The following is a 25,265-nucleotide window of genomic DNA, read 5'->3' as shown; positions in this document are numbered from 1 at the left end:
ACACCCTAAGCCTTGGAAAAAAAACAAATATCTGTTGAGAATCATAGCTGTTTTCTCCTAGCAAAAACGAGGAATGGTGGAGGACTTAAAGAAACAAAATGAAGGCAATCACTTGATCCTGTTTGACCTTTGAGAAAATTGGATTCGATTTTATCGGTATTACTGTATGAAAACGCATGAGAATTTTTCGGAATTTCTCCCATTTCTGCATAAAATCATAGTAATCTGAATTTTGTTAAAACGGATGAAAAAAAACATTGTCCTTTTTGGTTTCGCATATCTTAATGAGGATAGCGGGCACACCATGACAGAGGGGGGGAGGAATAAGTAACTCATCTATCACATATAATGAATGGTGGACCCAAAAACAGTGTCTTCCCTTACTAAAACCATTTCTGGCTTACCATATTTAAATAATGGTCCAAACAATGACAGAAGGGGGAGGAATAAGTAAATGAACCCTCCACACATGATGTTCCATGTGCCTCTAAAGCAATTAAACTTTGGTTTAATCAGTCCCAAAAATATTTTGCCAAAACTTCTGTAGAGTGACCAAATTACTATTTACGAACAGAAAGTTACTTATTCCTCCCCCTGCTGTCTTTGTTTGCATGCTATCCTCATTAAAACATGGATCGTAGGGCTGCAACTAGCGATGATTTTAATAATCTATGAATCTGTCGAAAATTTTTGATAACACATTTCTAAATTCTTCCTTTTTTATTCAAATATTGAAGATAGAAGAAATCTGCAAGAAACAGAATATTCTATAAAATAAAACGATAAGAAAATCCAAGTGTTTGTCAAATGGCTTAACAGTAAAAAAACGTTATCATTTATGCTATACCTCATCAGAAGTCAACTTATTGTACATTAAATGATTTTATACAGCACTTTTGAGTTGCATTTCGGCATCTGAAAAGTGCTAAATAGATTTGGCGCAAATTGACCTTGTGCAACGAAATTCGGTCTTGGAGCGCCCTCTGCTACACCAAAGTGGTACTACAACCAGGTTCCCTAAACAGCCAAACTCTACAGAATTCAATGCACTATTATTTGCATCGATTTAACATGCTAATCAATGATGAAATCCATTGCTTTTAACCATCAATTCATAATGGTATTTAATCAATGTTATCGATTTGTTGTTGCAGCCCTAATGCTTGAGTGGTTTTAGCAAAAGCGTACACGTTTTTTCTTATCAGTTTAATTTCAACAAAGATAAAATTCAGCAGAAATTCCAAAAGGTTTGGTTTTCATACCACAATATTAGAACATCCTATCTATTTGTTGTTTTTCCATTTAATATTTCTTCTGGCGCTAATTTCAAACACCGCTAAGTTCCATGTTTTGTTCTTTTACATACTTCTAAATTGCAATTTTTATTCTTAAAAAATACACATTTTGTTCTTCTGATCAAATAGTTTTTCCCGCTATGGCCCTAATGGTTCTTTGTACTAATTAACAATAGTGGTTTTGATGTGTAGCGTTCCCACACCGCCTTCAATCTTTCAATTTGGCACGTTGACCAAGCTCCAGAATGAAAGCGTGTTAATGAGTCCACAGGGGACACAAAAACGGAGCGCTCCAAAACCTTTAATCTGGCAGCCGCCACCCCAAAACTTTACGTCTGCCACAAAAAAGCGCTTTTTAGAGAAAAAAACTCCAGGATTCCTACAGTTTTTATGGCCAAATTCAAGCACTTTTTAAAGACTTTCAAAGCCAAATATTTCCAGGACCAATTAAAGAAGAGCCACAAATATATCTGCGATTTTTACATATGCAATTTTTAATCTGGCGTGTGCATTTATTACGACTGGGTGATGATACCATAATTTTTAACATGGCCTATAATAAAATGTCCATAATTGATACCTGTCCTCTTGAACACGACCCTTAGGGGGCGATGACATAACAGTGCCATATAAACTAACACCAGGTGGGGTTGATCACGACTCAACGGTCGAAAAAATGCAATAGCAGAGTGAAGCTACCAGAGAGCCGTGTCAGCGTCATTTTTAAGCACACTCGAATTGAAAAATCACCACAATTTTGAGCACTTACAATCATTTCACCCGAAATTCACGCACTTTCCGATCCTGAAATGTAACCTGTTTAGAAAACTATTCGAGGAAGGTGACGTAATCAAAAAATGTCTGCCAGTTTCCTTTTGACACAGCTTATCTGATAAGATAAAGCGCTCAATATTTGATGCGTGGATTCGACATCCGATCGTATACAATCGGAAGTGTGTCATTCAGTTCGAAGGTTGCTTGCTGTACTTTGATCACGTTTTATTGGACCAACAAATATAATCAACTCTTGAGTTTTCGAAATTCCCAAAACAAAACACATCGACTTCTAATTCTTAAGAAAAATCCATATATTTTATTCACGCCTATGCTCACTTTTCACAATGTTGCCTATTTTTGCACTACCTCATATTGCACTAATACGATCCCAGAACATCCTACATGCCCACACATCTTGTGTAAATATTGTGTAAACTATAACCTTTATCTTCTTTGTTTTCTTTTATCCTCACTGTTAAATGTGAACTGCAGTGCCACGTCCAATTTCGTTGTCACAATATGTTCAACCCAATTTGTAACAATGGCAATAAAGGTATATTCTATTCTATTTTATTCTATATATGGCAATAAAATGTGTCCTTAACATTGAGTTGGGATCAATTCTCCATTTTAACTGCAATAAATATCAAGTTTTCTTTATGATTAGTTCATTCTTTTGGGAGTTAATCGTAATGAGGTGATAGGTGTAGCTTTAACTTTCAAGAAAAATGGCGTAAGGCATTGTAATTTAATATTTTCATGCTATTCGATCTTACTGGCATCCAGTAAAGCTAATAATACCCAGATTCGATTTATATTCTGTTTCCAAATAAAATTTATTTGATTCTCAGACATTGTACTTCAAAATAAAAATATTTTAAGGATTTAACATATTTTTCTCGATCTGTTCAACTTGAATTTGCAGTCAAATCAATATTATGTCTTGAAGAGTTTCCTTAAATCGCACCGAACAAGTCACGCAAGTGATTTTACATAGAAAGCTGACAAATCTACATTCTACTGGCCACCAAGCCGGATTACCCTTTCTCTAAGACTGCAACGAAGCACCTTTGCCCATAAACAACGTCCAAAAATAGGTCAAACGAGGGTAAGTGATTGTGCATCTTTGATATCTCTGAATCCTCCACACGTGCAATGAAAGAACTGCTTCGACTGCGTATGAATAGAACATTTCGGGTATTTTAAAGGGTTCGGATGCACTAACAAAGACCTGGTTTTATAAATACTGTCGTATAGCTTCTTGACTAAATAGACCATCGTGTATATACTGTATCTGTGCAATGTAGGAGAGAAAAACTATGAAAATTCTGTATAGTTGCTTAAAGTACTGTCAGGCACTTGATAGGCATATTCCCGAAATCCCAGAAGGTAAAATGCATTCAACTGTGTGGAGATGGTGATTCTTCTTATATCCATTTCTATTTATATATTTATATATATGTTTATATATACTGTATCTCTGTCAGAAGGTTATCTGTTTCACACTGATGTGTGCTGTAAATAAAAAGCTGTTACGTATAATCTGTGTGTTTCGTTTCTGTGACTTAATTCAAGTTTGAATATAAAAAAAACTGATGGAGACAACCAGGAAGACGGACAGCACGATGAACTCTCCTGTGTTTTCACCTAAACGCCTGCACTGTATAACGACTTGATTACTTGACTACCCCTCGATCCAGCAAAGTGAAAGCTATTATTATGTATTAACAACACCGCTGTATTTATATGATCACCAGAACTAAAAAGTAGGAGTGCACCAATTCATCCAACGGACGATTTTTGGGTGGGATTGGCGATCGGATGATCAGTTTTAAGTAAACTGATTCAAAAAACTCACTTCTCTTCTTAAAAAATGTCGTGATCGGCAAAAATCGAGAGGGTCTAAAGGATCCCTAATATTGATGCACCCCTACGAAGCGAAATAAAATAATGAGAGTAAATGAAGCTAGAAAAGACACAATGTACTGTAGACGGCGACACTCTAAGATAAATGAAACATGTCAGATGGATGGTGAACACAACATAAGCAGCTGCAAAATTGTTATCTAGGATACAACTAGGATTCATCCTGGAAAAAACCTGACATTTTACGAAAAAGGAAATAAAAAAACATCACCCCTAGCCAAAAATGAGCAAAGGACCTTTTTCCAAAAGATGCCGCAACTCCGAAAAACATTTTTTACACCCAGAAAACGATTGTGAAGCACCACCACAAGTCATCTGAAGCGGTTCAAGAACATACTGTACTGAATAACTATGGACAGTGAAAAGAAGCTAAGAAGAAGAAGAGTAAGAAGAAAGAAGGCTCTGTTCTTTCCTTATCATACAACAATTCAACTGATGATGGGATGAGTTATTAACCCTCACCCGGAGCGATTGGCTACGTCTTATTCCAGAAAACCACCACCACGACAGCGACAACAACGACAACGTAAAAAAAATGACAGCCGGGCACTCTTATAGTGTATATTCTGAAAGGAAACATCATCCAAAGCCAACGACAAGCTACTTAACCTACTATTCAGACCATTATACCACAAAGCTGGTTGTACTCATCTAGCTACAGTCTATAGTGCATTAGATATCATGTGTTTACACAAACTATGCGAAAAGCGGGTGCCGCCAAGGAATGCTAAAAATCACAGATACGGGAGAAAACGGGTCTGCCTCGGCGCTAAAGATGACGTGAGTTCGGCAGTGTTGGTGCCCCGTGCGAGGGCGCACCGTAAGCTGTGTGCCTGGGAAAGGTGGCAATACTGTTGGAGAAGAGAAAACTCGGCAGTTTGCTTACATAGACTATTTAGTGCATTGTCTGTGTTAAGGCAAGAGATGACCCTCTGACGTGCTGTGTCGAGACAAATAGAGTACTAGCATGCAGCACAATTGCCATCCTGGCAGCGGCAGGTACAAAACACGCACCCCCTGGCTTTTTTCTTTTCCGGTACTGCAAAAAGAGTGGCGGAATATGCGGGGGCGATACCCAAAACCGAGAGGGGCGCCGCGGGGTTATAGCTCCTGGTTTTGTAACTGCGCCGCGTATTGCAAAGGAAGCCCTACAAGGTCAAGATATTTCGCTTATCAACAGTTTGATTCGGCAAAAAGAGCACGACGGACAGACGACACCCACTATAGGAAGGAAAGGACACGACGGTGCATCACCCACAGACACGTACAGTATTATCAAAGAAGCTGCGTTCCGACACCTTCCCGCGCCAAAAGTTGTACTAGGACACACATCGTATACACTCTCGCACACACCCGCGCACAAACAGATAATAAATGTAATATTAATATTATTATTCGTAGTGTGATAATGTCCGTCATCATCACAAAAATCAGACAAAAAACGCCGTGGTTATTACTCATGCCGTTTCGTTGTTTGACTCTCGGGGGGAAAAAGAAAAATTCGGTTTGAAAAATGCATTCGAGTGATTACGGGGAAGTGACTCCACAAATAAAAAACAAAATTAAAGCACACGTCATGTTACACGTTTAAATAAATGCTCGCGTCAAAACGGCACAAGTACTGTACAAACAGTATTCGAGCTAATATACTGTCGGTAACTGCAAGCGATAACGAAAGCCAAAAAACCGCTGAAATTACTTTTCAAATCGAAACAAAGCTATGCTAACACACGAACTCTAGAACCAAATGTTAGATTTTTTTCCTTTTTAAAAAAAATCCTCTTTTTTTTCTTTTCTAAAACTAGATCTCTGTCAACAGTAGTGCACTTATTGGTTTAAGCAGTGCAACATATATGCAAGAAAATAACGCAGTCCACTTATCAAGATTTTTTTGGGAAAATGTTTTTTTTTTTCTCCCTGATTTCAAAAAAATCAAAGAAGTTGTTGTTTATATTATCGATAGAACCAAATATTAAGCACAGACCTTTTAAGAAAATGTGTAAAACAGAACGCTTTTGTGTAGTATGTATTCATTAGGGGTGTAAATCTCTCCAACGAAACGTGTTTTTGATACGTGGCACGTCACGATTAAATGAAGAATTTCAGTAGGATTACGATTACATTTAATATAATACAAATTGTTTCTTAAAGCAGTGATGAAATTATTATTTGTTGCACTTTTCATGTAATTTATTTGACATTTGCCAACTCTCATATGACAAAGATTTGGGGCGGCAGTGGCTCAGGAGGTAGAGCGCTCGTCTTGGGATCAAGAGAATGCAGTTCGAATCCCGGCTCCTCCGTGTTACATGTCGAAGTGTCCTTGGTTAAGACACTGAACCCCCAATAAGCAGGTTAGCGCCTTCCATGCTGCACGGCCGCTATTGGGAAATGTGAAGCACACTGTAAAGCGCTTTGGGAAGTCTTGACTTGAAAAGCGCTATATAAATGCAGATCATTTCATTTCATGACTACACCAGTGACGTGCAGTCGGGGGAGGCCGTGTCTCACCTGACATCATGGAAATATAAAATAAACAATATAATAAATACTTATTTATTCAGTGTTAAATTTATTTCTTGTTTAACTTCAAAATCTTTGGATTTTTCTTGTTACGAATCACTGAATTTCCACTTTATATTATGAATTACACAAATATGTAACCTATTACTGTGCTGAGTGAGGCATGCAATTTTCATGCCTCATGGCAGAGGGCGATAGTGAGACTAAAAGTTCTGATTCGGCCCCGAACAATGGAATTAGTGATAGTACGTTGAGCCATATTGTATGTTTTATCTTTTGGCATGGACATATTTCATAATGCAGGATTACCTACCCAAAGGAGCAGCACATGGACTTTGTATATAAGTTAAAGTCAGCCATTTTTACCTACGATTACGTTTATATATTGCTTTCTAGCTCTGCCAATCAAAAAATTAATAAGATGCAGAATCATGAATTTGTGAGTCTGACTGTGCCTCCCCAGCCACGTCGCCGCTCTATTCGCGATATTACATAGTAGAAACATTAAACATCAATTAAAATACAACTTACTGTTTTTCACACCCCTAATACATACATGTGTATATTTATTCATGTTTGTGCATGTATATTTATATCATGTTTGTGTGTTTCCTGTTTTGTTAAAAAAAATATGACATCCCACACGCTTTCAAAACGAATCTGTAAATGTGTGTTCGAGCTTTTATAAAAACTGGAATGTATTCTACTACGTAGAAAGTTTCTCCACAAGTCGTGGCGTACGTACGTGTGTGTGTATTTATATTCATATGCATATGACACAATAACGTGGAGCTACGTGTTTTTTCTCCGATCTTTCCTTTCGAAATATTGCAGGCTGGTTGTATAAAGCTCCCTTCGCTGAAACAGCTTTGCATCCTACAATCAGATGGTGGTAATTTCAAAGAAAAAAAAAACTGTAATTGAAAGTCTCTCTTGTTAACATTGTTCAAATCCACAGCCGATCTCGGGCCTCAATACGTAAAAAAATGAGAAACCACGTAGGATAATCAATAACAACAATAGCGCGAGAGACAATTTGTTTGGGATTCTACAGCCTGTAGCAGTCCGATGTGAATGGAGGAGCAACAGATACCGCGTCTCAGTTGCTCAGTTGCTCCAACTGTGAATGGATAAAGGCCCGAAAAGGAAATAGTATTCGAAAAAGAAGGGTAGGGGGGCTGCTCTCATTTTATGATTGGCGCAGCCTTGACTAACAGTCTTTTAGGAGATTAGTGGCAGTGTATGCAAAATGAGCTCCGAAGGTTTTTTCCCCCCTCACTTATTCTCTTTGACACAGTCTATTTTTAGTAAAGTAAACCATTTGTTTTAAAAATGCATGGATAATTACAAAACATAGGAAAGATTTTTCCCGCAGTCTCGGACGGGAAGTGATTGAAATTTGTACCTTAACAACAGCTGCATTACAATCTCTCAATACCAATAAATAAAACCCAGTGTCAAATTTACTACGTTCCTTTCGTGAAAATCGACTTTTGAAGGCAATCTTGTGACTGTTAGTATTTTAGAGCAGTGGTCGGCAACCACCGGGCCAGGAACCGGTAACGGGCCGTGGGTAGTTTGGTATGGGGCCACATAGAAAGAAAATGAAGTCCCTTTAGTTTTTACCTATCGTTCTAATGACACTGACACGTTTCAGACTGAACTTGAACCAGGATATCGAGGTACGTTTGATTTAGAATCAGCGCGGTTCGCACGGGCGGGGACAGTTAGTTACCTGTCGGATGGTGCAACTGCCTGGTTTTAAACAAGGATTCCCGCCCGCCGGAGATACAGTGAAGGATAAATCAAACCAGGCTTTTGCACTAATAGCCAATCAACGTGCAGAATGGTCAACTATGTCATGCTAAACTTTTGGCAGCAGAGTTTAAGGATCCATCGATCTTAGGTCAAGAACATGACACAGTGACCACATAGTATAGGGTAAGATTGTGCCTAAAAAATCCAGCCCGAACATACCCCACGGTTAATAAAGCCAGACCCAGCAGAAATAATTAATTGATTTGAGGGACCGAGCCTGAAGAAAACCAGAGTTTTCACATTTTAATCGTGAGGACTCGGGTGGAGTAGGGCTTTTCTCGCGCTGACTTTTTTAAACTATCCACCTGTCATTGTTCTTTGTTTCTTTTTCTTTGTGGAGGATCTGCTTAATGGATTCCGTCCCCCACAACGAGCATGCGGACGCAAGGGGGGTGATGGAATCTGTCGCAAGGATCCTTGACAATGAAAAAGAAACAACAAACGATGACAGGTGGATAGTAAAAAAAAAAAAGAGAAGCCCGGCTGGAACCCAAACATATGATATGATTGACGTGTTGGACGTGACCCCAGTTTTAGGTCAGGTTTGGGTTGGGCTTAACATCTTACTTCTAACACATGACACCAACAAGGTTTTCGCGGGGTTGGTTCATTTGGTTTTTATTTTTTACTACTTGGCACGGGGGTCGACGTGAAGTTTGGCGTTAAAACGTTATGAAAGCGACTAGAATGTATTGCTATCAGCACGTTCGCCCCACCGTTTAGAGGTCCCGGGTTCGATTCAAGCCACCGGCCTCTGTGTGTGGAGTTTGCGCGTTCTTACTGGGCACTCCAATGAACCGGTCCATGGTACAGAGAAGGTTGCCGACCACTGTTTTAGAGGGATTTCTTTCTTTGTTGTCCTTGTTGTTATTGTTGTTGTAAATTATACCACAGTAAGTTTGGACATCTTTCGTTTCCAAACCGGTCAGTATGTTTTCACGACGGCCATTTTAAATGGCGTCTCACACTCGCACACACATAGACACACGTACACTGGGATGCATGCATAACCACACGCAACACACGTTTCAATCCGCTCAGAGAGATCTACGCTAAAGGTGTGTTTGTGTGTATGGTTCTTTCATAGGCCTTTCGGTAGTGTTCAACACATAAATCAGTATTTTACGAAATCATACATTTAGAGGCCTGTAGTTTGGATCCATCCAGTAGATCAATATCAAACTACTAAGCCTTAAGGCCACCATCTTTTTTGTTTATTTAGAATAACAAAAAAAAAAGAAAATCTGTTGTTGTTTTTTTCTTTTTTTTGGGAAACTTAATGTGCCAGTGTCTATACTCATTACTCTCCATACCTCAAACAAAGAAAAAGGAAAATCTAGTGCCATTTTGTTTGTCATTCTTTTGGAGAAGTTTATCGATTTGTACTTATCCGTCGGAGACATGCATCCGCATGTGGTCGTTGAAGTGATCCATTTGGTCGAACTTGACGGGGCAGACGGAACACATGTAGGTGGTCCCTTCCTGGCAGCCGGCTTCGGCGGCCACGCCCACTCCCGTCGGGGCCCCGGGGCCTTCTCCGGCCCCGCCGCTCACCGGCATGGCCAGGGCCACCACGCCAGCCCCGGGTTCTGGGACGGCCATGGGGAGCGGGATGGGGATGGAGACGGGGATGGAGACGGAGCCTGGGGTGCCGGCGGGGCCCGTCAGCCCGGTGATGGTGGGGCTCGTCAGCCCGGCGATGGCGGAGCTAGACAGCCCGGCGATGTTGCTGCTCGTCAGCCCGGCGATGTTGCTGCTCGTCAGCCCGGCGATGTTGCTGCCCGTCAGCCCGGCGATGTTGCTGCCCGTCAGCCCGGCGATGTTGCTGCCCGTCAGCCCGGCGATGTTGCTGCTCGTCAGCCCGGCGATGTTGCTGCCAGTGCTGTGCAGGGCCATGTGGCGCTCCAGCAAGGTCTTGTGGGAGAACTTCTTCTTGCAGATGACGCACTCGTAGGACTTCTCGCCGCGGTGCAGCCGCATGTGGACGTTGAGCGAGCTCTTCTGGGTGAAGCGCTTGTTGCAGATGCTGCACTGGTAGGCTCGTACCCCGGTGTGGGTTACCATGTGTTTGATTAGGTAATCTTTCAGGGAGAAGGAGCGCCAGCAGATACTGCACTGGTGAGGCTTCTCTCCTGCATGGTAAAACACAAAAAAACATGCAATTAAATACTGAATTTAGACCTGGATGGGGATGGTGTAACTCTGTGCAGTCCTTTGAGACATACAAATAAATGTGACTTGACTTGAAAGGAGAATACATCAATAGAGATATTTGAAGCACAGCTAACCACCAGCATTAGAGGCTATCCCATTTGTCAAAATCTACGTTCACATTGCAGGAAAATCGGATTTTTATGCACAAACACGACCTGTATCCCATCTGTTAAGTCCGTCTGAAGGGCACATATCCGATTTTTTCACACCAGAACGAGGACACTTTCATAGGCGGTGCGAGACGGAAAAACAGGTCGATAGCTGGGACAGGAGAGCAAGAATGTGGTCGGGATCAGAAACAGGTCGTAAGCCGGTAAAGGAGAGCAGACGTGGGTCAGATTTCTTGGAATGCGACTGCTGTGTGAACCGTGAACCTGCACGTCATCGATAAGTAACAAACGTCACTATTCTGCATTCAACGAAACAGCATAATTAAAATCCTGGCTGTCTGTCGTCTTATAGTAATTCAATTTTACATGTGCTTCCTCTGGTAGCACAATAACATAAATTACTAGATACGCTCTGTCGTTAACATCCATGAGTACCTCTGCAACAACTGAGAGCATTGTGTGTTGGGTTTACACAAGGGATCACATTAAAGTCGCATTTAGTTAGAACAATCTCACAACAATCGGATTTCACCCAAAAAAGGAACTGAGCGTTAAACTCTGCAAGCCAAAGACGTCAGCATTGGCATTAGCATCAAATGTCACCAACTAAGCCGCTCGAATTAGCAAAAACTGTTAGTACATGAATAATTTAAAGTTACAAGAATGTTCCTTAACTTGGACAAATAGTCTTTAATGAGTCACAAAGCAAATTATGTAACGTCATCGCCACAGAGTTTGTTTTTAAACAAAAATTAAAAGCCACAATCGATGCAATGTGTATTGTACGGACGTGTAAAACACATGATTTCAGAACTAAGGATTATTAGTTTATTAGTTTATCATTATTAGCCCACTGATTAAGGATGTGGTATTTTTAAAGAACGGGATGATGCTTACACCGAAAAAACAACTGCAACCAGATGATGGAGGTGCTGCATCTGAGTCAGATCAGGAGCCTTCACCTGCTACTGGTAACCATGGAAACCAGTACTATCTCTTTTCAGTGGGGGAGAAAACTCCTACCAAAATAAAAGGGGCTTGCAAAGGGATGGGCGCCGCCAGGCTGTACCTGCCCAAGACACACCACAGGGAATGGTTCCCCTACAACCAAGGCTATAAAGGGATAAGTTAACCGTGTACCTGAGGTGTAGACTGGCATTGGTACCAGTGTCATCAACATAGACGCTAACATTAGCGTCGAAGTGTCCTTGGGCAAGACACTGAATCCCTAATGCACCCAATTAGCAGGTAGGCGCCTTGCATGGCTGACTCCCTATTGGTGTGTGAGTGTGTGTGTGTGAACGGGTAAGTGTGAAGCACATTGTAAAGCGCTTTGGGAGGTCTTCATTGACTTGAAAAGCGCTATATAAATGCAGACCATTAACAATTCTACAATGATAAAGACACTCAATTAAGTGGTTAGCTTATCGCGCCAAAGTAGGTGCAAATTAGACTAACAAAACTGTGGTTAAGTGTCAGCAAAATGTTAACTATCCCACAATGAAACCGAGTTGTTCCTCATTACAATATCGTTTTTCTTCTTGGAAAAGTGCGAAATAGAGAATGTTTAGGGATGCCTAGCTTCAATTAAATAGTGACACCTATATTCTTTTCAGCAGAGATAAAAAGAAGAAGAAAACCTCAAAATCCTCATATGTAAAAATGTTTTCCTTTTCCTTATCTGGAAGCAAAGCCGCTCCATCTGTTAATGGCTTCAACAAACACGTGTAGAAGCCAAACGCGGGTCGTTTACAGCAATCTGCAGCCGGCACGAGAAGCCAAACAGAAGGTGTCCGGTCGCTATTTCATTAAAGGATATGAGCTCGTCAGCAAGCTGACAATTCAAAGTTAATGCTCCTGCTGACTTCATCCAATGGACGCCTCAAGGCCACTGGGGGTGGGGGGCGGTGGGGATCATTAAATTGCTCTTTGTGTCTGGCTAGAGAGACATTGAGGTCTAGACTTACTTTACCTAAATTGAAATCATGGGCGTTCAAAATTCCATTTTATTGGCTCCACTTATCAGATAAAAAGCATTTGACGCAAGGAGACTTGCCTGGTTATAGAGAATATTCCTTTAAGTGGAAAAATGGGATATACTGTAGGTTTGTTTAGTGTTATGGTTTTGATTTCATTTGTATACTTACAAGGGACGTTTATTAACAGTTTTGATGTGATGGAAATTGCACAGCTTTGCAATATACAATACTTTAATGCAGGGGTCAGGAACCTAAAAAACGTTTTAAAAAGGAATTGAGAGAGCCACATCATATATTTTCAGACAAAATTGAAAAAACTGCCAAACACGCTCTTTAGACAAAAGCTAATTCTTCAGCACATTTTATTTCACTGTGTGTCATTTGATGATTTAATCAAATGTATGAAATGATAATAATGCCAATTCCCGTGTCCCAAATCAATGTAAATATGCCATTTACAATTTGTCTTCCACCTTCAGTTAAGAGAGTTGAGGCAATTTTTTTCCATGAAATTTGTCCTTAACGGTTTCAAAGCAATGTGCATGCAAAGTTCTTTTGTAAAAATGTCACAAATGACCGCAAACAATAAGCATATCGTCATATTCACTTTGGGTGTAGACTGCACTGAGCGAGAGAGAGAGAAGGAAGTGCCTTGCACTGTATGCAGGGATCGCCCACCCGTACTGCTCACCCAATCGAAGTCGTTTGCCAGCGTTTTCATTTATCAGTTTAAACGGTTTCTTATCGAACTTCTGCATTAAGTTGCTTCGGCTTTATATGGACCAAAATCGGGATGAAATCACTTGACTTTGGAACGCCACAGAGATGTGCAATAGTTTTATTTCGGAGCCATATATACTCATGAAAAGAGCCGTAAATGGCTCCCGAGCCATAGGTTCCCTACCCCTGCTTTAATGTATTGTAAAGCCCTTAATCTTCCACAGGGCTATCATCACCCTAAACAGGCACGCAAACGTGTGAAAATATATATCTTGCCACTTGTTAGGGTTGCTTTTCCTTGCACGACTGTTATGATGCACTATTCTTTCATTGCACTGTTGTTAGAACTAGGGCAAGTCTCTTAGACCTGCTTTGTAAAAAAAAATTAGCCTATGCATCCTGACGTCTTTTATTTAGTTTTCTCCCTAAAACCTTTATGTTTACCCTAAAGTGACAAATCTAATCTCGTTGCACACAATGTTTCACTACATTGCTATCAATAACAATAAAGACAATTCAATTTAATCTAATCCAATATAAAATTGTATATCTAGGGAGTCCAAACCTCAAACCGATAGTTTGATTTTCCACTGGTGTGGGTTTTCCCGCAGTTTTAGAATTTCTTAATATTCAGCAAAATGAGAATATCATCATAATATATACCATATTTGTCACGGTTGCCCATTGCCCTCACTTGTCCCCGCCCGTTTGGCGCCAGCTGCGGCATGTTGCCTGATTGGCTTCCCTCCTATTTAAACTCAGTGCTCTCACTCACTCCTTGTCAGTCCGTCAACGAACTTCTGCACTTGCAAGACGTGTATTTTGACTCTGTTCCTGCTTGTGTCTCCAGTACCCGGTGTCGATCCCGCCTGTCTCGTCCTGTTCGGTATCTTGCTCCAGTATCCGGTATCGATCCCGTCTATCTCGACCTGCCTGGTATCTTGCTCCAGTCTCCAGTATCGATCCCGCCTGTCTCATCCTGTCCAATATCTTGCGCCAGTCTCCAGTATCGTTCCCGTCTATCTCGTCCTGTCCGATATCTTGCTCCAGTCTTCAGTATCCTATATCGAGCCCGCCTGTCTCATCCTGTTAGATATCTTGCGCCAGTATCCGGTATCGATCCTGTCTGTCTCGTCCTGTCCGGTATCTGGCTCCAGTATCAGGTATCGATCCCGTCTACCTCGTCCTGTCCGGTATCTTGCTCCAGTCTCCAGTATCGATCCTGTCCGTCCCGTCCTGTCCGGTATCGATCCCGTCTGTCCGTTATCTGCTCGTGTATCTGGTATCAATCTCGTCTCCCTCTGGCTTCCTGTTTTTCCGCGCCTGACTTCTGTCTCCCTCCCTCCGCCCAGCAATCGCCGAATCACTGGTGTTTGTGTTCACGCTTGTGTGAAAACGTTACGCGCCTGGGTCCTCCGTCTGTTCTGGTTCTGACAGTGTTTATCCGTGTATAACGTGCATCCCTAAATTTTATTTAAAAAGTATAATGTATACAATTTTGTTTCACTTTTTCTCAGTTCAAACTAAAAAGTGATAAATATCTTTGAATATGTGCGCCCGTGATTACAATTATTTATCGGCAACTATGAACACAGTACCAATATAACATTTACAATAAATTCATTTAATATCCTACAAAGTCAGATTTATCATCAGATACACCTTTGTCGTGCTTTTTTACATTTATTTATATCTTGTCATGATTACTGATGTGGGGCACCTGAGTCTGCTCCTTTGGCGCCAACTGCCTCAGACGCCGATTGGCTGCCTGTCACTTTTTAAACTCCCACGTCTTCCTGTCACCGGTTGTCAGTCCGCCTTCGAACCTCAGCTACGCTAGGCAAGCCTTCCGACCCTGACTCTCTCCTGTTCTTATTCCTGTTTGATTCCCGGCTCCGACCCGTTTTCTGAACTTGACTACGTTTTTGATCCCCCGTCCCGGCCACCGATCTGTTTTTTCGTGCTCTCGACACTGCCATCGCTCGCCATGGGAATACCACTTTCGCGTCTGAGCAACCTGCTCCACACGACCAGCGATCTACAGATTGTGTATACCATCCTTTCCCTTCTTCCTAATAAAACTAAGAGATACGCGCACAAGTGGGTCCCGTCTTCGATCTGGCATTGACATATCTTTCAGGATTCATTTTGTTTCCCTCCATTATCTAACATTCAAAATTCAAAATAACACGATAAAAATCGAATGCCTTTTCGTATGTCGTCTAAATCACTGGGATTTGTGATCAGAGATATTTTTCAACTGATCAATCATTGCACGAATACGCTAATATACCACCGTAAAACCTTGTGTATAATGCACGTTATACATGAAAAACTGCAGTATTTTTAAATTGGTACTTCATCTCTCAAATGGGAACTCATACAAGTGCACTGCATGCCTCCATACATACATGTTTTGAATCATAACAGATTATCCATTTAATGTTCAAAAATCAAAACCTAGGCAAAAGCGGCCAGATATAACAATTATAAAAGCCATGATTTCAATATTAATTTGCAACTGTTCCAATTTCCTGGTTTCCTATTCATCAATGATTCATTGTGCAGCAGACGTGCGGCATTTGATTGCCGCTCTTATCTCTGCTGGACTCAAACTATAAATGATGAATTAGTGCTGGAATGTTTATCACTTTAACAAGCACATCAGGCTACCTATCAAACGCAGGTTGATTTTTTTTTTATAGGACTAAAATCACTTGTGAAATATCACCTTGATGAAAACTTTTAATTTACATATTTGCTGTGGACCAAGGACAGAATTCTACCTTCAGTTAATGAGTGACTCTGCTTCATAAAGGACTGTTTTTGTTTTGACTTTTAGAGTACTTTAAAGGGACCTTGTGTCGTGGGTAAAAAAACTCCATTTATTAAATAAATATATTGATTTGAATAATAAGCAAAAATACATAAACTCAATCAGAAAAATGCACTTAAAAAAAAAAAATCCGATTTCGAAAAACTTGTATTTATTTTACATTACATGAGCCTCACCTAGAGGAAACTGACATGATTGCCAGCTAACTTGTTGCTACGGGTTTCCCCCAAAACCGAGAACCTTGTGAAAAGCTGGGCAAAAATAAAAACATACGGAGAGTAATCAACACAGCACAAAAGATTGTTGGCTGGTCTCTGTCCAGTCTGTAGGACATTTCTATACTGCTGCAGAGCTAAGACTCTTCTTCCACCTCTTTGACTTGTTGCCCTCTGGTATGTCCAACAAGGACTAACACGCTCAGGTACAGTTTCTTCCTCAGGGCCATCACCACCCCAAACAAGTGCGCAAAACTTTGAAAATATATATCTTGCGACTTATTCGGGATTTTTCTTTTGCTGCTGAACGTTTTCTATTTCTGCTAAAAGTTATTGCACTACTTTTAATTTCACTACTGTTATGATGCACTATTCTTTCATTGCTGTATTTTTACAACTTAGGCCAGTTTTAAGCACTACTTTTTAAATCTGTTCGCTTATTCATCCTGACAGTCTTGTCAACTGCAAACAAAGTAAAGGTGGTTAAGTTTTTGTTTGGGACCTAAATATGTATATGTCACGATTACCGATGTGATTCACCTGTGTCCGCTCATTTGGCGCCAACCGCGGTGGGCTCTGATTGGCTCCCGTTCCCTATTTAAACACAGTCCTGTCAGTCCCCTGTTGTCAGTCCATCTGCGAACCTCTGTGTATACAAGGCAAGCCTTTTTCGACCCTGACTCCCACCTGTCCCGTTTTTGCTCCCGTTTGTCTCTGGCTATGACCTGTTTTGATCCCGACCACGTCTGCTCTCCCGTCCCGGCTTATGACCCATTTTTGTTACAGACTACGTCTACACTCCCATTCTGGCTTACAACTCGTTTCCGACCCTGACCACGCCTTGCTCTCCCAGTCCCGGTTACCAACCAGGTTTCCCATTTCCTGACACCGCCATCGCTCACTACGGAAGATCCACTTCCATGTTTGGATCACAATCCGAGTACGAGAGCGACTTGCCTCCCGCGTCCAGCGAACACTGGATTGTGGGCGTAGCCCTTCCTCTTTCTTTCAATAAAACTTGTGGTAAACGTTACGCAATTGGGTCCTGTTTCCGTTCTGGTCCTGACAGTATATATGTATCTATCTTTTTGTTTGTCTGTTTGTGTCTCTGTCCACTCAAGAAAAGGGGGAAGGAGTTTAAAAATTACCACCAACTTTCACAAGCAGTCAAGTAGGTTACCCTAGATGTGAAAAATGCCCAAAAAGCCGACTCAGCACTTTTAGCTTATTTGATTCAAAAGTTTCTCAGAAAAAGTAGAGTATGATGATGACTGAACAGCTCATTTTCAACCTCCAGTCTCCAGATTTATTTTGTTTCAACCTTGGATTCTTTGGATCTTGAGGTGAATCTTTTCCGAACAATATATATGTAGACAGTTGCTAACCCAAAATGGTTGATGCTTTAATGGCGTACATGATAGAGGTAAGATCTTGGGCCGAGGCCCAAACCTGAACCGAATTTTGGCTGAAGTCGGTCCTAAAATGTCCATTATTATTTCGGGCTAGGGCCGGGCTTCTCTCTCGCTGACTGTTTTACATGGACGCTTGTTGGCACGTCAGCGTGAGCTAGTCCGCCCCATGCTACTCTGTGTCCGTGTGCTTGTGTACACTCGCCAGCCAAATTCACACTTTCTTCCTCCTCCCTCCTCACAAATATATCTGTCTATCTACCTTGGTCATATCCCTCAAGAGGGTTGACCCACAGCAAGACAAACACATACAATAACAAATAAAAGAAAAGAAAAAGAAAAAAAGAAAAAAACGGAAAAAGTACCAAAAACACACGCAAATTTTTTTGGACCATGGCCAACCCAAATGCCCAAACACCCAAACAAGTTAGGCACCTCGGCACCCAAATTGGTCATGCTTTTGTCCCTCCAGATGAAACGGGACACAAGAAAGCGGCCATGTCACTCGGGTCAAGGTGACACACCACACTCTTCTGTTCAACAGCAGGGCCCGACAGCTTCCACTGGTTTACCCCTGCCGCATACAGGGGCCCTGCCTCCTCACAAATGAAATTCGAATATTTGGGTTTGCTTCGGGCTCGGTCCCTCAAATTAAGTTAATTTGTCAGGCTTGGGTAGGGTCGGGCTTTGATACCCACTAGCCTGGTCTGGCTGGATTTTTTTATGCCTGATCTTACCTCTAGCGCACGGCAATTTTAGTTTCTCTTATTTTACTCTTTAATACATATGTACCTCGGAGCGCCAAGTCTAATGTTGTTGCATGCGATGTATCACGAAGTGGAGATGAATGACATTTAAGACAATTCAAAAACATTATGTCAAACAGGGAGAAAAGGTGACTCACCCGTATGCACGAACATGTGTTTGACGTAGTTCTGTTTTGCAGTAAAGGTTTTACAGCAGAGAGTGCATGCATAGGGTTTCTTCTCCCCCTGCCCCATGGCTTGCTGCTGGGATGACGCGGGCGGCACACCCATGGCGTTTTGGAACGACGGCAGGGAAGGGGGCGGCACCGTCACGTACTGCGCCGGCTGCTGGCCGGGAAGGTAAATGAAAGACTTGCTGTCTCTGCTCGGCTGCGGGGGGAAGAGCGTGGGCAAGAAGGTGCTGCCCAACATTTGGGAGTTGCTGGTCACAGTGTGCGCCATTCGGAGATTGCTGGTGTGCGATTCGACCTGCCGCAGGTAGTGCTGCGTGCCAGCCAGGGATTGGGACATGATAGGGTTGGACAGGTGCTGCATCATGGCGCCTTCGCCGACGATGTGGCTTTGGTCGGCTTCGTCGGGTTCCTGCCCCTGCTCCGGGGACGAGTCGTTGACCTCGATCTGCAGCTGGCCGCCTTGGCCGGCGCCGCCCTCCCGGTTGAAGTTCAAGTAGGGCTGCTGCTCCATGGGGTCCGGCTCGGTGCTGATGGAGGAGCTGACGCCGGAGTCGAAGCTTTCTACCTTGGACTCGCTCGCCGTGCCGTCAGCGTGGTCGTTCTCCACCTAATGATATTCGTGTGATAATTATGATATCCTTGTGGTATAAATTACGTCTGCAACGATTATTTGACGAAAATCGATAATAAAAATAGTGGACAATGTATTACATTGTCAACTGTTATTGCGAGACACGTTTTTCCAACAGAGTGAGGCATCTCTACATTATTGTAATCTTTGCCGGACATCACGTATGCGTAATAGCGTCTGTTTCAAGCGATATCTTCAACTTCCAATACAAAATTTCTTACGTTTTGGAGCATTTTAGCCTGGAATGGATAAAGCCAATAAAAATACCACTCGCAAAGTTTGCATATCATGGTGGTAGAACATTAAAAGAGCACAGCAGACGAAACAGAGTCTATCTCACTTTGCTAAGATTCAAGTAACGTTCAAACAAATACGGTTTTGATGACATGCATTGTGCATTTTATATGCATATATTTCACTATAAAAGACTGCTTAAGCATTATGCCAAACTGTGCCTGAAAATCTCATTTGAAATTAAATGCATGTTAAATTGTTAAACAATAAACGTCAGTTGTTGAAACCGTTTGATCTTAATACTGTTGAGAATTGTTAAGTACTTTTGCGACGACATAGCAGTTTACCACTGAATTTACTTTATAAAATACACACAATATTTTCCGTTAACTGGGAGAAGAGCGACTAATCTTAACCACGAGCGCTACAGATGACATAGGAAAAGGCATTCGCTTTTATCTCATCATCATACTATTTTTACTCACGGTCCCACGTTGTTGAAAACATAGGGCCATGATTAAATTATTTATTCACAATGTAAACTATGAACCCAATATAAAATTCAATGAACAGGGTTGGGTAGGGTTACTTTAACTTGATTACTTTCAGTTACTTTTGGATTACTCCAATACCAAATATGCTAATAAAAGACAAAAGACACTAAATATGAATATAATGACTAAATTTTGTTCAGGCTTAGGGTGTAATGGAACACATGGAACAGCAAAAATGATGTTGGCAAGCTGTTTGGATTTATTTTCATTTTGTTTCTGTCGCATTTTATGTTAGTTTTGCCGGAGATCAAAGAGATCAAAGCCAGGAGAGAAAGCTTACCACGTGTTGTGAGTCATAATTGTATTCATATTTAGTTTATTTTGTCTTTTATTAGCATTTTTGGTATTGGAGTAATCCAAAAGTAACTGAAAGTAATAAAGTTAAAGTAACCCTACCCAACCCTGTAAATGAATAATATAATTATTGAATGCATTTCAAAGTCCTAAGTATCTACTATCTACCCTGGTCACATCCCTTGAGACGGGTGACCGACAGCAAGAATAAACACATACACAAAAACAAAGAAAATAAAAAAGGGAAAAAGTAGCAAAAAAAAAAGCACACACAAAATTTTGGGACCATGGCCAACCCAAATGCCCAAACACCCAAACAAGTGAAGCACCTCGGCACCCAAGTCGGTCATGCTTTCGTCCCTCCAAATGAAACGGGACACGAGAAAGCGGCCATGTCCCAAGGGTCAGGGTGACACAACACACTCTTCTGTTCAATAGCAAGGCCCGACAGCTTTCACTGGTTTACCCCTGCTGCATCATACAGGTGCCCTGCTCAGAACGTGTCCAAACAACACCTCTCCACTCATTCCTATCACCAACAAGAGATCTAGCTTCCACTAAAATTTAAACCTCTTTCCTGCATAATATAATTATTTAATGCATTTAAAAGTCCAATTTAGTATTAAGTATTAAACAATGTGGTAGTGAGTATAAGTAGTGTGATTATGATACAAAATCGAATGCCTGAGAAAAAGTAAAACAATTTTTTATAATAATATTTTCAATCAAAAGTTAGGGATGCGCGTTGTACAAGAATAAATTAATTTTGCCGATGTTTGGAATTCAATATTGTGACGACATTTGTGACAGTTTCAAGATGATGATACAAGGATATCGCTTTTGTCCTACCTGGCAGTCCCCGACGCTGCCGAAGCAGCTGTAGTCATCTTCGGCCTCCTGCTTGATGTGCATTTCGCCCGTCTGCAGGCGTACCGGACGGGGCTGCTTGCGGCAGTGCGTGGACTCGGCGGTGGAGATGTAGCGGTCCAACTGCTGGGATCGGTCCTGGATGCGGTTCATCCAGGGCGGGTCCTGCGGCTGCTGGTCTTTGTTCCCGGCGTTCCCGGCCTCATAATTGCTCGCCACGGGGTTGACATAAATGGAACGCTCTCGGGTGCCGTTGGAAAGGCCCGAATAGTAGATCGAGGTGTACGCCCGGTCGGCGTTCTGCTGGGATGACGTTTGCATACAGCCCGACTCCGCGTCGCTACTGGGCCCCGACGTTCCCGATTCGGGGGTGCCGCGGGGGGTGTCCTGGCCCGAGTCTCCCGGCGCCACGGGGAACCCGCCCGGGCCCGCCAGGCCCACGTTTTGCGAAACGATGCGAGTGCACTCATCGATGACGGTCTTGATCTGCAAAATGCTGGCGGCGGTGAGGATCTGCAGGGCCTCCGACTGGGACACTCTCAGGATCCCGCTGTACATAAAGTCAATCAACTTTTGGATGGACTGCACAGAGACCACCGAGGGGATCTCGATGTCGCTGTAGCCCAAAAGCAGCTTGTCCTGAAAGAATGGGCTTCCGGCGGCCAGCACGCAGCGGTGAGCACGCAGCATACTTCCATGGATCCGGACGGTCACATCACAAAAGTGCCCGCGGTTGCGCTGCTCGTTGAGGGTCTCGAGTACGGAATTGCTGAAGTTGTGGAGGTTGATGTTATGAATGCGCTCGGTCATCCCCTTGCAACGGATGTGACCTGCAAACAACAAGCCCGGACGCCGCGTTATTATTACTTTTTGCGCTGTTGTCGAGCGCCTGATTAAAAAGAAAAGAAAAAACGGACAAAAAATGCAACCTTTGTAGTAACCCAGGGACAGAAATTTACGGTGGCTTTCAAATGAAATGAAACAAAAATCTGTGAACACATGAGTCAAATAAAATTATACGGGTGATTTTCTCCGTTCAATTAAAAAAACAGATTGCGGCCTTTTTTCCTTTTACCGCTTCACCAAATGGCACACGTTACTACACTTAAAACGGCAGTTTAACCAGCTAGAAAATTGAGGAAAATAATGTGAAATATTAATATTCTTTTTTTGGGGAGGACACAAAAGCTATTAAGTTCCTACAATAATATTACATCATCCAAGGTGACAGGGTAGGATATCGGGATCATACTCATATTTTATTACTGCAGTCCAAATTATTAAAATTGGATGACTTAGTAAAATTTTTCTCTTCACAACTGCTATTTAAGGTCAATAAAAACACAGTGCCAGAAAACATCCAAAAATAATTCACTCGGAAAGAGGGAAGTTATAACTTAAGGGGCTGTAGTCAATTCAAAATCCCAGAGGTGAGAACCACCAGGAAAAGTATGTGTGTGTCTGTGTGTGGAGTCAAACTTTGGAACAATTTACAAGACGAGACCAAACAATGTCTACGTGTTCAAATTTAAATACAAAAAACATTACTGGCAGAATACACAAATGAAGAAAATGGGGTATGAGTGATACTAGAGATTGGAAATACTGTGTTTAAAACTATTGTTAACGTTGTTGTTATTGTTACTATTATCATATCATAACTGTTATTATTGCTATTGCTGTTATTATCATTGATGTCACATTGATATTAAGCGACTAGTAGCATTATAATGGTAAGGGTACTACGATGATTAGTGTGTAAAATATGTGACTATTGTTATTATTATAATTATTGATATCTGCCTTATGTAATATGTATATCCGTGAGACACAAGAGGAGCTATCTGTAAAATGTATTTAATATGGAAGATGTAGGTGTAGAGAAAATAAGCTTCTACTTCTTACTACCCCTTTTCGAACATGTTATGTTAACATTATTTTTGTTGTTAAGTCATTGTTTTTGTCCTGTTTTTATTTTATAATGTTCGAAATAAAGTTTTCATTCATTCATTCACAATATAAAACAAAAACTTTTTTATCAAATATTAAAATTCTGAAATGTTCCACAGGCAGATATTTTTGGTTTGTTCTGAATATTTCTTCTACTAATTCAGATTTTTAAAATAATTTATATTGAACACATTCCCATTTAATCTCATATGCTTAATGTATATATTTTTTTCTTAATTTAATGTAAAAGTCAAAGCATGAAATGAATACAACATTTTTAAAATTAAGAATAAAATATATTCAAATGCAAACAAAACTATTTTATACAGTGTTCCCTGAAACATAAATCTCATAATCCAAAAGGTAATTATTATTATTATTGTAAGAACCTATTGTACAATCAGACCTCGCTGCAATGAATCAAACTAATAGTAAATAGTTATTTGAATTTTTATTAAAACATTATGTGTTAAAGTTTTATAAAATAGAATTGAAACTCATGGAATGATTTTAAATAAAATGCTACAAAAAAAATTGCACTATTATTATAACTTAGGCCAGTCTCTAAGTACTACATTGTAAACATTTTTTTCTGCACTTTATCCCGACATTTATTTTATTTTTTTAATCTTTAATTCCTTATTACATGTCTCGAGTGCCATGTCCAATCTTGTTGCATATTATGTTTCTCACCACTGATATCAATGACATTAAAGGCAATTATGTTCTAATTAACAATTAATAAATGAGTTGCTAGTCAAGAAATGAATATTGTACAAATCAGGATTTTTTTTCCTAAATAAAAAAAGAGAAATCTTAGTACGTGAAAAAAAAATTCAAGTCGACAATAATTTATAACGTTAAAAATGAATAAAAACGACTGCTTCCAATTTCAAATGAAAACTATGTGTGGTTGGTGGCTTTGAAAATGCAAATTGGAATGAACTAAAAGCAAATGTAAATAAACGATAACATTTAGGATACAAGCTAAACATTTAGACTCAAAATACAATGTAGATTTAGCGATTATGTTGCAACGAGGTAAATCGGATGCATTATATTAAGAGAGTTGCACTTCTCTAAACCGCCAGTAGGCGACGCAAGGGGCTCAGAAGACAAGCGGCCTCTTTTGTTGGTCATGTGCTCCCTTTTTTTGCAGCCGCTTCCAAACTCAAGACACACTCCATGTGCCGCCGTGGATCAGTGTGCTCACATTAAATGTAATATTTTTTTGTTTCAGTTTTGCGATAAATTAACAAGTTATCTTTTATTGAAATTGCAAATGCATTCCTCCTAAGTTTGTTGCAAAAAGAGTTTGTTTGTTGCAATTTTGGGAGCAGGGAGAAATTTCATATGAAATAGAAATAAAAAAAGGAACAACTTCACTTGCAAATAGTGGCTTAGTTTATATGAGTCAAATGCATATCTAAGATAAATGCTTGCATTGTGCACAAAGGGTAAAAATAATTGAAATGCATTAAGCATAATAACCACAGTGAGGTAGGGATAAATCAATTTTTTTAAACTGTTTTTCAATTTCAGATCCACATCAGAGAATGATAAAGGAACAGTATGTTTAATATCATATTTTTGTAATTTAAGTACACTTGTATTTAAAAAAAAATCCCGAGATAATAAAATACCGGTTCTGATACTATGCAAAATTTCAAGTGTTTTTTTCCATTGATATAAAATAGTAAAAATTAAAAAAAATAAAACAGAGGAACTTACAGTTAGATGACGTGCGGCTGGTGATGAAATGCGGGTCGAGCTTCAGTTTGGCTGGTGGAGATGGCTGAACAGAGGCCGGGCGCTAGGCAAGGCTGTCAGTCCTCTCTTCCCAAATCATGTGTTGCTCTGCCAAAGTGTTTGCAATGGGAGAGAGAAAAAAAGAAGAAGAGAGAGGAGGGAAAAAACAAAAAAGACAAAGACAAATCTTTAGATCGCATCGATATGGCTTGCCACTCCCTCCG

General features: G+C 40.8%; 1 protein-coding gene across 3 annotated transcripts in view; it reads right to left on the bottom strand.

The window, feature by feature from the left end:
* Positions 1-826: 826 nt before the first annotated feature.
* The window catches only part of zbtb20 (zinc finger and BTB domain containing 20), a 62,747-nt gene continuing 38,308 nt past the window's right edge, over positions 827-25,265 (bottom strand). For all 3 annotated transcript variants that reach the window (XM_088321433.1, XM_088321431.1, XM_088321432.1), the window contains exons 2-5: positions 25,024-25,149; positions 21,325-22,172; positions 18,727-19,369; positions 827-10,471 (exon numbers count right to left, since the gene is read on the bottom strand). In XM_088321433.1, coding sequence (XP_088177559.1) covers positions 9,726-10,471; positions 18,727-19,369; positions 21,325-22,152 — 2,217 coding nt within the window. In that variant the 5' untranslated portion in view covers positions 22,153-22,172; positions 25,024-25,149 and the 3' untranslated portion in view covers positions 827-9,725. The remainder of the gene's footprint in view (positions 10,472-18,726; positions 19,370-21,324; positions 22,173-25,023; positions 25,150-25,265) is intronic.

The sequence above is a fragment of the Urocampus carinirostris genome, chromosome 17 (assembly GCF_059441175.1).
Source record: "Urocampus carinirostris isolate Australia breed hairy pipefish chromosome 17, RoL_Ucar_1.0, whole genome shotgun sequence".
Taxonomy (NCBI): domain Eukaryota; kingdom Metazoa; phylum Chordata; class Actinopteri; order Syngnathiformes; family Syngnathidae; genus Urocampus; species Urocampus carinirostris.
This window is presented reverse-complemented; position numbering and strand designations above follow the sequence as displayed.